At 43.1% G+C, this 17,986-nt stretch overlaps 1 protein-coding gene across 2 annotated transcripts in view; it reads right to left on the bottom strand.

Moving 5' to 3' along the window:
- Positions 1-17,017, bottom strand: part of aff2 (AF4/FMR2 family, member 2) — a 536,530-nt gene extending 519,513 nt beyond the window's left edge. For both annotated transcript variants that reach the window (XM_060832402.1, XM_060832404.1), the window contains exon 1: positions 16,883-17,017. In XM_060832402.1, coding sequence (XP_060688385.1) covers positions 16,883-16,935 — 53 coding nt within the window. In that variant the 5' untranslated portion in view covers positions 16,936-17,017. The remainder of the gene's footprint in view (positions 1-16,882) is intronic.
- Positions 17,018-17,986: the final 969 nt, after the last annotated feature.

The following is a 17,986-nucleotide window of genomic DNA, read 5'->3' as shown; positions in this document are numbered from 1 at the left end:
GCATGGGGGTCAACATTAGAGTGGCGCTGGAAAAGTATAGTAGGTCAGGCAGCATCCGAGGCGCAGGAAAATCGATGTTTCGGGAAAAGTTTTGTCCATAACTTCGATTTTCCTGCTCCTCAGATGCTGCCTGACCTGCTGTGCTTTTCCAGATCCACTCTAATCTTGACTCAAATCTCCAGCATCTGCAGTACCCGCTTTCACCTCGCAATTTAGTATGACCAATCCACCTAACCTTCACATCTTTGGATTGTGGGAGGAAACTGGAGCACACGGAGGAAACCCATGCAGACAGGGGGAGAATATGCAAACTCCACACAGACAGTCACTTGAGGCTGGAATCAAACCTGGGTCCCTGGCGCTGTGAGGCAGCGGTGCTAACCATTTAGCCACCATGCTTGAAATTATGTTCTTTTAACAATTGAAGCGTAGATTACCAAACAGAGGGTTTGAGAGCTCAAAGTTGAGTCTCAATTCTTCCCTTTGGAGGTTCTGAGAAGATAATATTGACAATTTCTGCCTGAAATTGGCTGGTGGTAGAGTACGCATTGGGTGCAATATCAGCACATCCATGCCAGGAAGAAACAAATTGAAACCATCACTACATTGAAGAAATGCAATTTCACTAGTCAACCAAAAAGGATAAGGAGAGCACATACCCCTGAACACTGTCACCTCATAATTCTCCTCCACATGCCTGACCTGGATATGTATCAGCTACCCCCTTATCATTAACAAGGGATTGAGGGTTAGGACTCCCTTGTTAATGATAAGAGGGTACCTGATACATATCCTCCACTTCCTCAGAGTGGAATTGAGTCCAGACTCTCCATGATCTTACTGTATAGCAGAAAAAGCTCAAAGGGTTCAATGACCCACTCCTGCTCCTAACTTTTATATGACCTATCATTGGATCAAATTCTTGGAACTCCTTTCCTGAGAGCACTATGGTTGCACAGACACCACAGGGACAGCATTTGCTCAAGATAAATGCCAACCATCAACTTTTGAAGAGAGGTGTGGTGCTACACTGATCATACCAGCAAGTTAACCACACAGGGACCTGCAGAAATTGTCCCATATACTCGAACAACATTCGAGGAATTTAAGGTTTGATTTGTTAGTATTAAATTTCTTAAAACTGGAGCTCAAAGTAATGATGACTATCAAACCACTGTGAGATGTTAAAACCCCATCTGATTCACAATCATGCTTAGGGATGTTAATCTGTCATCAATACCCCATCTGACCCCGGAAAGTGAAATAAAAAGCAAAAATGTTGGAAATACTCAGAACACCGGCGGAGAGAGAAACAGAGCTAATTGTCCCGATCAATGGCCTTTTGTCAAAACTCAGAAAATGTAGAAAGAAAGGCAAGAGGGGAAAAAAAGAAATCAGTTCTGTGCAGAGAGGAAGGCAGGCAAGATTAAATGATGAAAGGGATGAGGTAAAGCAAAAGGGAAGGGACAGAAACAACTAAAGAAACAATGGATGGAAGCTGTAAATGGGAGAAGCAGAATTACTGACAGTTGTGACTGAAAATAAAAAGGGCAGTGATAATGTGTCTGAGATGATTGAAATTAACATTGTCTCCAGAAAAAGTGGCTAGTTTAAGGACAAGGTGCTGTTGGGTTTTATTGAGATAGTGTAAGAGGTTAGTAAGTATGGAGCCTGAGAAATGGGAATGCATCTGAGACCAGTCTCTGAAATAAGCGAGCAATGTCGCTCACCGGTCTTCAAGGAGCAGTTCATTGCCACCTTCTTAAGAGCAATGAGGGACAGGTGGTAAATGCTGGTCATGCATGGGACATTCACATCCTGGAAATGAATTTAAACTCATAAGCATGAGCAGTAAGAACCAGCATTGTTGGCAACATCCCATTCCAAGAATGAATCTAAGCAACTGAGGGCAGACTGAGTGAGCCAGAGGGTGGGATGTGATTTTAAGCAGGCCTTGGAGAAATACCAGAAAACTCCCCTTTTACCCAGTACTCTCAATACAACTGAATGTGTAAATGCTACACTGTGGCTTGGAGTTTCAAGCAAAAGAGAAGTCTAGTCTTTGAGGTTAAATTAAAAGCATATGTAAGGCCTAGGGAGTTGTAGTAACGTAAGTATAAAGGTACCAAGAAACCCCTGTACTTTGCACCACTAATTGGGGAGGAAAAATCACAGCATGTGCATTAGTCTGGAACTTAATACAATGGCAGATCAAAATATTCAATTCCGTTCACCTGGGTGACACTGCATTTTGGGGAGGTATGTGAGTTATCAACGAGGTCACAGATAAGACCAATCTGGTTAGTGTCACTAGCTCAGGCCATAACTCAAACTTAATTCAGATGATAATTACCAGACCTGAAGCAATTACTCTGTAGATAACTGCGTCAACTGTTTGCTGCTCTTAGAATGATGGGTTACAATCTTCTAGCACTCAATATAGCACATGTTCTCACTGCAAGTGCTCACACCGTTAAGAACAGGACTTATCTAAACAAATAAAGTGACAAGAAGCAATGCTGCCACTGGTTAATGTAGCGGCACCTCATCGCAACAACTTAGTGCAAGGCAGATCCAGATAAGCCTCCGTGACACTCCAATCAAAGATGCTACGATTTATGAAATGTTCCAGTGTAATAGCAGACCTCTGATTAGCTCTGTGGCAGGAACCTGGTCCAACTTCAATCATTGAAAGAAAGCACTGGCATTTATCGAAGTCTGCCTGTACACAGTGATGTACACAGCATGCCTGCATCTCTTTTCCCAGTTTATAAGCTATGTTTTCTTTCACATCTTGTCATGGAGATTGAGGAGGTCTCACTCAGACTGCACCGACTGGAAAATATTTTGATAGGGCAGATCTGGACCATTAAAAATCTAATCGATGACCAATGTTTTGGCTAAATTCTGACATTAGGGTTTTGTCAGGCTAATGGAAAATGTCCACCGATGTTTTAATTGATGGGTGAGTGGGTAACACAGTTCACTTTGAGCCAGGAGGTGGCAGGTTCAAACCCCCATGCCGTAGACTCATAAATATAATCCAGTCTGACACTGCCAAGGGGACAGCACTGTGGGAACAGCAGCACTGTCAGAGGCATTGTGCACAGGATGAGACATTAACCCAAGGTTCCATCTGCTGTCTCCACTGGGCTGTGAGGAAGCGTGTAGCAAGCACACCCACTTGAAGATGAACCCGGGAGTTCTCCCCTTGAGGTAAGCCCCTAAGCAAGGCAACTTGCTTGGTGGGATCTTGCTGTGCTGTCACATGTTGCTGCAATGGTGATGACATTTCCGAGGCACCTTGAAAGTGCTTTGTAAAGTATTGCTTTTAATGACTGAGGCTGGGTTGGTCTTGGTTTTGGCTTGAAGGTTGAACAATTTCCTGCTTGTCCTGTGGGTTAGCTCCACCTACACGAAAGATGGAGTTTCTAAAGGAGCTGGTCCCATGATGTTGGTTAACCCTTTTAGGTCCCACGTGTCTTAGACAACGCTGACCACTTCCAACCCAGGAAGGAGGTTTTTTTTAGATTAGATTACTTACAGTGTGGAAACAGGCCCTTCGGCCCAACAAGTCCACACCGACCCGCCGAAGCGCAACCCACCCATACCCCTACATTTACCTCTTACCTAACACCACGGGCAATTTAGCATGTCCAATTCACAGGAAACCCACACAGACACGGGGAGAACATGCAAACTCCACGTGTCAGTCGCCTGAGTCGGGAATTGAACCCGGGTGTCAGGCGCTGTGAGACAGCAGTGCTAACCACTGTGCCACCGTGCCGCCGAGTTGAAGGCCCTGTGAGAAAAGATTTATTCCCAGGGTTTGTAGACCTTTAGCTCCTCCAAGAATTTAGAGACACCAGCATAATCATCTTCAGGGCAGAGATGGGTTCAAATGAAATTTAGTAGATGTAAAAAAAATTTTTAAAATTCTGGAAATACTCTGGTGGCACTTGTGGAGAGAGAATTGGAGTTAATATTTCAGAGCAGAATCTTCCTTTGGTAGATCATCTGGTGCTGAATAATAAAATTAATGCAAAATACTGTGGATGTTGGAAGTCTGAAAATAAATATACAGTATAAAGCAGAAAATGCTAATTCTGCTTTCCTTCCCACAAACACTGCCCGATCTGGTCATTATTTCCAGCATTTCTCTTTTTTGTTTTAATTTCTGATGTGCAGCATCCAATGGTGTTTTGCAGTTCATAAAACAGTGTTCAAAATGACAAAGGGTCTTGATAGAGTAAATAGGGAGAAACTGTTTCCACTGACAGACAGGTCGGTAACTAGAAGACATGGTTTAAGGTGATTGACAAAATGCAAGGTGACATGTGGGAAAAACATTTTATGCAGTAAGTTGTTATGATGTGTGACACATTGCCTGAAAGGATGGTAAAAACAGATTCACTTGCAATGTTCCAAATGCAATCAAATAAAAGCTGTAAGGCAAAATGTTTGCAGAACCAAGGCAAAAGAACTAAATTAATGCAGTAATTGGATAGCTCTTTCAAAGGGCTAGCATGGGCGGTGATAGGCCAAGTGGCCTTGTTTTGTGCTATTTATGTATCAGGCAAATAATTAACTTTACAAGTCAAAATGGTAATTGGTGGTTTTCTCTCTCCCGGAACTGCTACATCTTTCCAGCACATTCTATTTCAGATTAGTTGAAACACTAACTGGTTATCAATGGGAAGGCAGCAAATATCTGTAACGGCCCCATTGAGTTTTGCTTATTTACAGCTGCATTGGCAAATACCTTAGCAACTGTGACACAGGCACTAGTCCAAGTGTGGAGATTATGGAGGGATTTCCATACTGTCTGCCAGGGGAAAGGTCATTGTGAGAATGCTACTCAGTTGCCTCCTCCTCGTGGCTGAAGAACTCCTCCGTAAGTCTCATGTGGCTCCAACTCAACAAGAGGCACAATGGACATGATTTCCAGTGTGTGACTAATCCAGGAACAGTGCAGGGAACAGCATCAGCCTCGGTACAGGGTCTTCTTCAATCACACAAAGACCTTCAACTCTGCTGTCAACCGTGAGGGATTCCGGAATACTCTCCTCAAGTTCAGCTGTCTGTGGAAATTCTTCACAATTCCCCACCTGCCTCACAATGATACATAAGCCCTGATCCTCACCAATGGACACAGCACAAACCCAATACCCAAATTGGGGTCAAGCAGGGCCGCATTACCGTACCAACTACCTTCATCATTAGAACACTCCACTCCATCTCCTGAAGCTCCCTGCCAGAGTGGAGCTAACCATATGTACAAACTGTAATCTACTCAATCTTCAGGCCAGAATCAAGACCAGCCCAACTTCAGTCATTGAGCTGCAGCACACAGACAATGCATGAAGAGGCTGAGCTACAAACCTTCTTTGACTGGGATGTATGAGAAAATGGGTCTCAGATGAAATATCTGGAAAACATGGGTTCTCTGTCAGTCCATTCCTGCCACACTGCATTGTCCCTGCAGTGAGATGCTAGATAACAGTGATCATTTCCCATACCTCAGGAGCTTCCTCTCAGTACTAACAGGCATGAAATCTAACATTGATTTAACCTGATTCATTCCTCCCATAAGTCCTTCTTCATTCGTGAAGAAGGGCTTATGCCCGAAACATCGATTCTCCTGCTCCTTGGATGCTGCCTGACCTGCTGTGCTTTTCTAGCAACACATTTTTCAGCCCTTTTTCATTCCTCCCATTGACCAATCAAGTCATACCCTCTACCTGTCTTCACCTATCCCCACTTCACCACCCTGCCCCCACCACTCCCTTTATCTGCAGCTCCCCCCACCCCAGTCCTGAAGAAGGGTTACACTCGAAACATTGACTTCTCCAGCTCCTGATGCTGCCTAGCTTGCTGTGTTCTTCCTGCCTCCTGCCTGTCTCCAGTGCAGTCTTCAGTCACCTGACGGGCAGAGTCTTCAAAGTCTGAGACCCAAACCCAGCACTAAGCTCATTGTCTATGGAGGGAACCCGCCCTGCAACTCCTGTAAGCATCAGAAACATGGACCATGCACAGCAGAACTCCTCAAATCCCTGGAGACTTTATTACCACCACTACCTTTGCAAAATGCTGTAAATCCATTGGCAGTATGGGTTGTACCAATGTCAGCATCTTCTACCAGGCTTCTACTGAGGCATTGGTCACACATGACCGACTGCGATGGGTGTGCTACATCATCTGCATGCCCGACACAAGACTCCCGAAACAAGTGCTTGACTCCGACCTTCATAATGGTAGGTGATCACTGGGAGAGATGAGGAAATACCACCGTGGAAGCCTTCCAAATGCATCAACCCCATAGACACATGGGAATCCCTTGCCCCTAGGACACACAAACCAGAGAAGGAGTTTGGCTAGAATGCCAAGTGTAAGCATGTGGGAGCCAAGCATAAACATCAGAAAAAGCAAGCAGAGGCCAGAGTATCCCACCAACCAGGCTCAACAAATACCACCCCCTACCCATGCACCTCTACTGACCTTGGCCTGTGCCAGAGTCCGCAGCTCCAGGACTGAACTATTCAGCCATCACACAACCCCACCCACAGCACCTTCCCCACCCTTGGAAGAAGAAGGGATTAGATTAGATTACTTACAGTGTGGAAACAGGCCCTTCGGCCCAACAAGTCCACACCGACCCGTCGAAGCGCAACCCACCCATACCCCTACATTTACCCCTTACCTAACACTATGGGCAATTTAGCATGGCCAATTCACCTGACCCACACATCTTCGGACTGTGGGAGGAAACCGGAGCACCCGGAGGAAACCCACGCTGGCACGGGGAGAACGTGCAAACTCCACACAGTCAGTCGCCTGAGTCTGTTCATTGACCTTAGTTTAAGATAAATTAAGATAAACGCTTGGCACAACACATGGGCTGAAGGGCCTGTACTATGCCTTACTGTTCTATGTCGTCTGTTCTAAGAAGACTGGAGAAGATGCAAAACCGATTCTTGCAGGGAACTGACCATGACGTTGAGGTGGCTACAGGATGACCTCAAATGGAGAGCTTGTACATACCAGGAGAGCCGGAACAGCCTCAAGAGAATGGAAGGCTGAGGGGCAATCTGTAGAGTTCATTAGAATTCTGAAAAAGGTTTAATCATATAGATATCGAGTTGTTTTCACTTGTATAAGGGAGACCAAAACTAGGAGCCATAAATTTAACAATCAACCCAACTGAGAATTCAACAGAAACCTTTTAGCCAGAGAGAGGTTAGAATGTAGAAATCATTACCAGATGGCGCAGTTGAGACAAATAACAGAGATGTGTTTAAAGAAAGGCTGGATAGACACATGAAGCACAAAGGAATATGTTAACAGGATGAGAATAATTGATTTACAATGGGTATAAGCACCAACAGAGAGTAGGTGGGCTGAAAAGCCTGAGTGTGTTATCTCAGTGAGTGAACATGAAGGGAATTGCTCAGTTATGCTCTGGTATTGGATGTGTTGTATGGGATGTCAGGTAGTGGTAGTGTCTCTACCTCTGAGCCACGAAGCCTGGGTTCAAATCACACCTGCGCCAGAGGTGTATAATAACATCTCTGATCTGCGGGATGGTTAGCTCAGTTGGCTGGATGGCTGGTTTGCAATACAGAGTGATACCAGAAGCGAGAGTTTAATTCCTGCAGCAGCAGAGGTTACTGTGAAGGGCTGTCCTTCTCAACCTCTGCCCCTTACCTGAGATGTGGCTACCCTCAGGTTAAACCGCTACTCGTCTTCTCTGTCTAAAGAGAGAGTATGACTACAGTCTAGTAAGACTATGGTGACTCTACCTTTAATAACATCTTTGAACATGTGGATCGGGGAAGCATTGAACATTTCTTGTGGAACAGTGGCAGTGTCCCTAACTCTTAGCCAGGAGTCCTGGATTCATAACCCAAAATTGCTGGAGAAACTCAGCAGGTCTGGCTGCATCAGTGGAGTGAAAACAGAGTTAACATTTCAGGTCCAGTGACCCTTCTTCAGAATGCTTTAGTGTTCTGGATTCAAAACATGAAGTCTGTTTCTCTTACACAAATGCTGCCAGACCTAATGAGTTTCCCCAGCAATTGCAGATTCACAGTCTCTATTGTCCTTGGATGTAGGTTTGTTCTCTGAGCTGGAAGGTTCAGCTAGGTAACATCTTCAGTGGGCCTCAGGCAAAGCAATGCTTTCTATTTATATATTTGGGTTTCTTTGGGTTGGTGATGTCATTTCCTGTGATGAAGTCACTTCCTGTTCCTTTACTCAGGGGGTGGTAGATGGGGTCTAACTCAATGTGTTTGTTGATAGAGTTCCGGTTGAATGCCACAATTCTCGTGCGTGTCTTTGTTGGGCTTGTCCTAGGATGGGTGTGTTGCCCCAGTCGAAATGGTGTCCTTCCTCATCCGTATCCAAACATGTAAATAGAAAGGAGGAATTTTCAGCATTGCTTCACTTGAGGCCCACTGAAGATGATACCTAGTAAGGTAACGAAACATCTAGAAAAGAAACTTCCAGCTCAGCGAGCAAACCTACATCCAAAACCTCAACCTGAGCTACAAATCTTCTCACAACTCTATCGTCCTTTTTGTTTTGTTTAGACTCCAGTTCAAGTTCTGCCTGCTCCAAAAGAGTGTAATAACATTCTGAACACATGCATCGGGATAATTATGGAATGGTGTGGTTGGACACATGCCATCTCTCATGCAATTCAAATGCCAGGGAGAAATGATCTCTGTGACACTTCTCATTCATAACCACACCCCTGTGCACTCGGAGCTGCTGAAGGAGATTTCTTTTCATCCCCTCTTGTGTTCCTGCAAAATATTTAAACTGAGGTATAGTTCTGACCCTCACTCTGGCATTGGATGATGACCTGGTAAATCTTTGTAAATAGCTGGTTGGGTCTTCCTGTTTGTCAGTGAATGGGGTGTGAGTGCTCTGTCGATAGCTCTTGCCTCTCTGTCATCTGAAACCGGACAGTTTCAAGTCGGCAGCAATATTAGTAACAGATATGTCAAGCTTATAAATAAATAGCAGGCCAGGTCCAAGCCTGAAGTTAGGCATAGAGCCATTGAGTCAGTGATACTGCAAAAACAGAATTCAACATGTAATGATCCAAAGAATAATTGGAACATTGTATGCAATTCCCATCTACAAAGAGCTCCAAATATAGTTGACAATACTGAAACAGACTAATGCATTTGATTCAAAAATTAGTTACAACATTTTTGTTTTGAATTGTACATTTGCTTTTGCAATGTGTTGTCCACATCCAAATTGTTGAAATTTGCATATAACAGATATAGTTATTCAGCATTGGTACCAATTCCTCTTTCTGTACTTGCATTCAGAAAACTATTAATTGTGAAATACACAGCCCACGCACCCCAACCCTTGCCAACCTTCAATGCCTCTGCAGGATCACAATGTATTTCCCTCTCAAGAGTCCACAATTAATTGCTGGAAAAGTCTGACATAGCAGGAGGACTAGAATACAATAGTTGCTTAAAGGGTTTGTCATATTTCCTGTGTATACCACAAACCCTGATTACATTCCTAGCAACTCCTGCCCCAATAACACAGCAAGGTTGTGATGGAATTTGCAGAAAGGAATAGACTGCCTTTATACTCACATAGAAACAGGAATAGGCCATTCAGCCCAGAGAGCCTGTTCCATCACTCAATGTGATCATGAATGATTTGTGGCCCATTCCTCTTAATAACTTTGCTTCCTAAAATGTAGAAATCAACGCAGGCCAAAAGAGTGGTCAAGAAGGCATACTGCATGCTTTCCTTCATCAGACGGGGTACTGAGTACAAGAGTTTGTAGGACATGTTACAGCTGTAGAAGACTTTGGTTCAGCCACATTTGGAATACTGAGCATAGTTCTGGTCGCCATATTACCAGAAGGAAGTGGATGCTTTGGAGAGGATGCAGAGGAGGTTCACCAGGATGTTGCCTGGTATGGAGGGCACTAGCTACAAAGAGAGGTTGAGTAGATTAAGATTATTTTTATTAGAAAGGCAGAGGTTGAGGGGGAACCTGATTGAGATCTGCAAAATCATGAGAGGTATAGACAGGGTGGATAGCAAGAAGCTTTTTCCCAGAGTCGGGGACTCAATTATTAGGGGTTCAAAGTGAGAGGGGAAAGGTTTAAGGGAGATATGCGTGGAAATTTCTTCATGCAGAGCATGGTGGGTGCCTGGAATGCGATGCCATCAGAAGTGGTAGAGGCAGGCAAGATAATGTTATTTAAGACAGATACATGAATGGGCAGGGAGCAGAGGGATACAGATCCTTTGAAAATAGGCGACAGGTTTAGGTAGAGGATCTGGATTGGTGCAGCCTTGGAGGCTGAAGGGCCTGTCCCTGTGCTGGAATTTTCTTTATTCATTGTATTATCAGATGGCTTAGTTGAGTTAAGAAATCTAAGTCTCATATTTAAAACTTACAACTGATCTAGCAACCACTGCTGCTTGTGGAAGGGAATTCCAAACCTCTACCACTCTTTGTGTGTAAAAGTGCATCCTAACATCTCTCCTGAATGGTCTGGCCTTAATTCTCAGACTGTATCCCTAGTTCTAGAATCCTCGACCAATAGAAATAATTTATCTTTATCTACCCTCTCTTTTCCTGTTAATATCTTGAAGACTTCCATCAGATCATGTCTTAATCTTCTGAATTCTAAATAAAATATGTCTAGATTGTATAATCTCTCCTCATAATTTAACCTCTGAAGTCCATGGATTATTCTTGTACTCCCTCGTTGGCCAATGTAATCTTCCTAAAGTGTGGTGCCCAGATCTGCTCACAGTACACCAAGTGGTGTCTAACCAGGGTTTTGCATAACTGCAGCATAACTTCTGAATTCCGGTACTCCTGTCCTCTTGATATAAAAGCCAGCATTCCATTAGTTTTCCTAACTATTTTCTCTTTCATGATTGCTATTTGTCTTTGACACTCCAACTCTACACAAAGGGCATTTGCAGCAACTTCATATTAATCAGTCACACTGAAGACAGTCCTAGAATACCTCAAAGTGACCCAAAATGCTTCTCAGCCAATAAAGAACTCTTTGAATTGTGGTCACCATTGCAATGCAGGAAATCACTGTGCACGCTGCAAGACCACATCGAGTCAAATTGGTTCGTGTTAAAACTGACTGTTTTTTTTTCAGTTTATGAAGGGAATAAATGCCCACCCAAAATCCCTTGCTCTTTGTCAAGATTGCGCATTGTGGAACCTACTTCTGTTCCCCTTAAAGTTCAGACAAGCTCTTGATTTAACATTTTATATAAAAAGTGACCACGACAACAGCACGGCAGTCCCTCAGTACTGCACTCGGCACATCTGCTTTCACAATGAAGACCAGGTTTCTGGCTTATTGAACCAGTCATCTTCTAACTCAGCAGTAAGAGTTTGCCACCGGGCAGGTCATGGGTGACAGTTACGTGGGGCAGTGTTGACCCTTGCTGCTGTTCTTGGTTCAAGCATGTCCACTAAAACATTCCAAAGCCTTCTCTAAATCAGACAGTACAACATGAGGTAAAATAGCCTCGACTGTTATGCGTTCAAAAGTGAGAACAGTGCATATTGTAAATTCCAATGTTGAAACATGTTTGTGTCCTAGGAAACAGTCCGGAATGTTCTAGACTTTCTGGCATTCATCCTCCTTGTTTTTCCCATCAGAATGTTTTCCACAATGGGTCATGATGTTTCCAGTTGCCAAAGCCCTGAGCTCTGGAATTCCCTTCTTCAACCTCCCCTCCTCTCTCACTCTCTTCTCCACCATTCAGAATCTGACTGCTTTTATTGAACTTTGAGCTACCTTGCCCTGATGTCTCTTTACGTAGCTTAATGTCAACATTTGTCTGAACATGCTCCTGTGAAATGTGCCTTTGATTGATTCTTCACCACATTAAAGGTGCTATGTGAATGCAAGATGAAACAGTTGTAGATTCTTTTTTGAGTTATCATTATCCATATTGATCTCTGCAGGCAGGGATGATCAATAAATAAAATGATCAGTGACAGAGAATCATATATTTTCACAGGCAGCCATATTATAACATCACTGACCTGTTGGTGTGGTTGATCAAATGAAGTGAGTCTGGCACATGTATTAAAAGTGCCAGTCTCGGAGGCATCAACAGATGTTTTGTCTGTTAAACAGACAACTCCTCTTTTTCATTCAGAAATCCAAACCACTCAATCACTGACATCTTCATGAAAAAGTGCTGGTCAGTTTTGTTGGAACAGGGCCCCTCCATGCTCCCAGCTTGCAGTCCCACTTGCAAGTGATGACAACCAAACCAATAACCAGCCCAGAGATTTGGAATCTTCACCATATATCAACGTGGGTTACTGTCTGAGGTGCCAAGACTGGTGAAGTTTCCAAAGCGGAGCAAAAGAGATTGAGCTGCCATGTCCAATAGCAGGATGGCCTGCTCCAATTCCCAGTCTGTGTTCACTCCACCTTAACAAAAGAGTGAACAGAGATGGAGGCCATTGGCCCCACTTTTTTTGTGCTGGCTGTTTGAAAGAGCTGTTCAATTACTCCCTCTCCTAGGTATTCTATCCCCCAAATCCTGCCAATCTCCTCTTTTCCAGTGTGCATCCAATTCTCTTTTGATCTACTTCCCCTTCAGGCAGACTTACAGGCAATCCAAATGGCAACGTCAAGTCAGAAGGTGACTATCAATCACACAGAAAACTGTTTCTCAAGAGTTTAAAAAGAAATGTGTCCCATTAAGGACCATTGTGCCATCAGGGACTTCCAGACATTTCCTGTCCTGTGTCTCTAAAATCATTTCAAAGAGATTGTCAGTGGCATGCTGTTGAAACAATATAGTGCCATCACTCGGGTTTAAGTGCACCACTCAGATGAAGCCTTTGGGATCTCTTAAAGCAGAAAGACCTCAGGAACATGGTGCAGTGCTATTGTGAAAAACCTCTCTGTCCCAAGCAGTAAAACCCAGCACACTAACATCATAAAATTTCAAAATGATCTGCCTTTTAAGTTGTGTCAGGCAACTCTGACACAATATTCCATCATGGTTGATAGCAGCAAATCAAATAGACCAATGTTTAATTAATCATGCAGTAACTGCAATTAGACTTAGACATCTCAGGTCCAGATGCACACAAGGTGGACAAAGCAAACACGTCTGGTTCTGTCGCTCACACTTCCTGGAGCAGGTCAGAAGTCTGCCACAGGACGCTAAAGTTTGACAGGCGTCACTCTGCAACGAGTATGACTGACCAGGAGACTCTCCCAATCTGACCATCCATGTATTGGAAAGATTTAGATTCTAAATTGGCTGCATCATGAACACACCTTCGATGGTCATTAGGTCCCGGGATGGGAATTCAACCTGAAACTTCTGGAGAAAAGGTAGAGATGCTGCCTACTGCACATACCATCCTCCAACTGAAATTTCTACTCAACATGTTTAGATGCATATATCTGCACACATGCATGTGTTTAAAAGACAAAATCTTTGTTGCTGCCTCCTAGATTGGTACTTTTAATACATGTACATGAGTGTCAAAGGAATCAAGGGTTATGGGGAGAAAGCGGGAGAATGGGGTTGAGAAACCTATCAGCCATGATTGAATGGTGGAGCAGATCGATGGGCTGAATGGCTGAATTTCTGCTCCTATGTTTTATAATCTTATGGTCTTATATCAGCAGCCACGGCTGTCCACATAAAACATACTGCATTATTTATTATTCACACATTTTCAGGAACAGTAACCTGCATTCCACTAGACATTGGCACTTGTTCATAGGATTGCCGCTGTGTTCAAGCTTTGAGATACATGTCAGATGTCACTAAAATAGAATCAATTGAGTCAAATTACTTTAGATAAACAGACAGAAGACAGAAACAGACATAGTAAGTACAGAAATTAACCCAATGATTAATAATTGATCTTGCAAGCAACTTGCATAGTTGAACATTAACACAACCCCTCTGTTTGAAATCACAAAGTCTAGTGATGTTGTTGGGATTTTGTTTTTGTCTGCTGTTGCTGTGTTCCACTCTTAGGCAGACCTCAGTGAGAGCACAAAGACCCATGTGCAAAAATGTCAAAGAATCCACCATGTTTTATAATTAGAAAGTTCAAAGGTCCATTTTTTTGCCAAAGACAAGGGGTGTGAGCAAGCCCTTCTGAAACAGGATTCATTTTCCATTAAAATAAAAACTCGGGTTACACTTTTGTTGCGATCTGAATGCCTTTCACACCATCAGATTGAGTGAGGTTCCAACATAATTTGACATTCTGGACAGGATCATACACCCTAAACAAAGGTGATCTGTTCCAGGTCAGGCTTTGCGTTCATGTGCAACAGCTGTACCAGATACAATCTTATTAAAGTTGCCTACCAGTTCTGTAAATCTCCCCTCTTAACATTGATTTGCCGAAAAGGGATTTATATTAAATCTGAGACACAAGCTGCCCTATACTGTTACAAATACTCTCACAAGACAGACAGAATGGCTGTGATTTCCTGGAGAACGAACATTCCACTGAATATTATTTTGTTTGAAGAATAAGGTAACCATTAACTAATCATGTGTGTGCGGGGCTAAAGGTTATTGGTTTTTAAAACACAGGTCCCTTGTGAATCATCTGGATGTATAACGTCTCGAAACAGAAAGTTGACTCATGCCTCCTTAATGCAAAGCTTTTTCATATGGTATTGGACCAAATTAGGTCCATGTACATACATATTTATTCTAAATCATCTTTGTTTTTAGTGTAGCAGATCTGTGTTGCACTACCCATTGGACGTGAGTTTGCAAAAACATGCAGACTTCAAGAAGAAATTCTATTTTTATGCATCTTTACCAAAATGGAATTAAAAACCTTTGAGATTTATTGCCACACTAACCATAGAGACGATGCACTTGTAACCTTAATGAATGATTGCAAAGTGTGACCAGCTGGACATAAGAACAATATAAACATAGCTTCACCATTCCCTAATCCCATTTTACATAATCAAAGACCAAATTCATATGCACCATTAAATCACCGTGGACCAAATACCTAATGCTATTACAACAATGAAGGTTAAATAGTCATTGCCCCTCATCCAATGAGAGGACTGCATTTAAACTATAACTTGGCCAATTTAGAGTGGACACATTGAGACAAAGTCAACAATTGCAGGACAATACCACATTACTACTAAGCAAACATAAATATCAACCAGACAGGGCTACTAGCCCATTGCGTATGAGACATTTACTGCCAAAATACTGACAGGAATCAGATGCACAGTCAATAGACCACAAGAGATTGGTACATGTCATCACTGAATCAAAAACATGTAACATACTCTAGTCATAGGCCTCTCAAGCACCAGCACACAATGACACTAAGTCAACAAACATTGGGCATCTACTACGACTTTGCTAGACTACCAAAGATCAAACAGATGTTCATTATTTACTTGCTAGAGTCTGAATGACTGCCACTTGACTGCTAGGACACAGGCAAAACACACTTCACGAGACCACCAGTGATAATGGGCACATGTCCCTATAAAATCACTCTAAACAAAAACAAGAGGCAATATCAAGCCATGGAGCACAGGCAAGTAACAATAGAATCGGATTAAAGGAACAACTACCTTGGGAACGTTCTCAAGCACCACCCACTAAACGGTGGCACATCGGTAGAATCTACAAAATGTTTTCACTCCCAATTTTGCCACTCAGAAAATGGCCATTTGGCCCGTTGATCATCTGCTATACACACAGAGGCACACATGCGTGCGCACACACACACACACACACACACCACATTGGATCATTGCACCTCCAGAAGAATACAAGTAAACCATCCCCATTCATCTTAAACAGACAGCTCACTGTAGATGTCCATAGATCTGGCCAAATTGAGATTTCTCTCAATGGATTCAGTCTGGTCCACTTTAGAGAAAGCTGTTTGGTTTCTAAGTACAATTATCCCAAACCTAACCTGGATATTGGTGGGTTAATATAAAGTCTACACTTAACCCTTTAAGAAGCAAAGAATTTACGTTGAATCCCACCTACCCCTTTGATCATAAGAGATTATCTTTATGTTATGACAGGTCCTACGAGTGAGCACACTGCATGGACCTAGACATGTTTTTCAATGCAGCTTAGCAGCACTGAGAATATTACATGGAAAGGTTGTACCCAACATACATTTTTAAAAAAACTGAGACTTCAGTCTTACTCTCACAAAACTACAACGTTGCTTTTTATCCCCCAGCGGGAAGCAAAAAAAGGGACAAATTTCTTGTGTCCTGAAAGTTTTGAAGCACCCCCTAAGTATTACCATGTAAGTCTACCAAGATGATGTATTGAATGATCAAGCATTGCAATTTTATAACTCGCACCGGGAGGGTATAGCTTTAAGCACCTAACATTTTCCACACATATATGTATATTATATATATATTAAAAATGTGTGTGTTTGTGTCGCATGCTGACCTCAAAGGCCTGACAGTCACTCATTAATTGGAAACATCTATTGACTTTCCCCGCAGGAATCTCCAGCTACAACTTAAGTCAGTCAGTGTCATGGGGGCACTAGGTGTCTCTGGTGCGTTATATTCACCAAAGCTCTGGCAAGAAAAATAAAACACATCACAAAGCAAAGCTCCCAACGAAAATAAAAATCAGTGTGGGCAAAATACAGACTCGCACTGACGCCAACGTGGATCTGCTTTGACAGAGGTGAGAAAAAAAAGGGCTGCAGTACAAACAGCGTTTCACAATGATAGCGACTGAGGAAGGCACTGGTAGCAGTGAAGCCTGTAGGAAAAAGGATGAAGCAACCTTATTCATAACAAAGGCTTAAAACACACACACACACACACAGACCTACCACGATTGCTCCAATTCCCAGTCTCTAAAGAAGTCAAACTCGAAAAGGTCCATCGCAGTTCTGCTGGTCAGGTCCCTGGAACTAGTATCCCTGACAGCAGTGGGCTTGACAGAACATACGATTGTTCTTGTTAACTGTAACCCGTACTGTACGTGCTGGCTGGGCTGGCTCTCACAGTGAGAGAATGCTGGCTCTTTGAGCCTGCCTTAGATGTGCAAGGCAGACTGAACATTACACAGAGTGGGGTGGAGCTATAGGCAGCAAGAAGCCATGACATGGAGCCAGCATGCTATCAGCTCAGGATCTGGCACAGAGAAAACACACAGACACACTCACACACAGACAAACAAACACACACTCACACACAGACAGACACACACTCACAGGCAAACACACACACAGATAAACACATACACAAACACACGCACATAGCCATACTCACACACAAACACACACAAACAAACACACTCAGACAAACACACACACAGACAAACACACACATAGAGAAACACACACACAGACATACATACACAGACAGACGCACACTCACAGACAAACACACACAGATAAACACATACACACAGACAAACACACACATAGCCATACTCACACACAGACAAACACACTCAGACAAACACACACACACACACACACAGAGAGGCAAACACACACTCAGACAAACTCACACACAAACAAACACACACTCAGACACACACATACAGGCAAACACACACTCACACACATGACAAATACACATAAACACACTCAGGCAAACACACACACTCAGGCAAGTACACACATACACACAGACAAACACACACACACACTCAGACAAATACACACACCAAACACACACTCAGACAAACATACACGCTCAGACAAACACACACTCACACACAGGCAAATGCACACACTCAGACAAATACACACGCACTCAAACACACACACAGACTGACACACTCAGACAAACACACACACAAACACACACACTCAAACACACATAGACAAACACACACAGTTGAATACACACATACACACAGTCAAACACACCCACACCCACAAACACACACTCACACAGACATACACTGAGAATTAGAAATAACA

Source organism: Hemiscyllium ocellatum, chromosome 11 (genome assembly GCF_020745735.1).
Source record: "Hemiscyllium ocellatum isolate sHemOce1 chromosome 11, sHemOce1.pat.X.cur, whole genome shotgun sequence".
Lineage (NCBI taxonomy): Eukaryota > Metazoa > Chordata > Chondrichthyes > Orectolobiformes > Hemiscylliidae > Hemiscyllium > Hemiscyllium ocellatum.
This window is presented reverse-complemented; position numbering and strand designations above follow the sequence as displayed.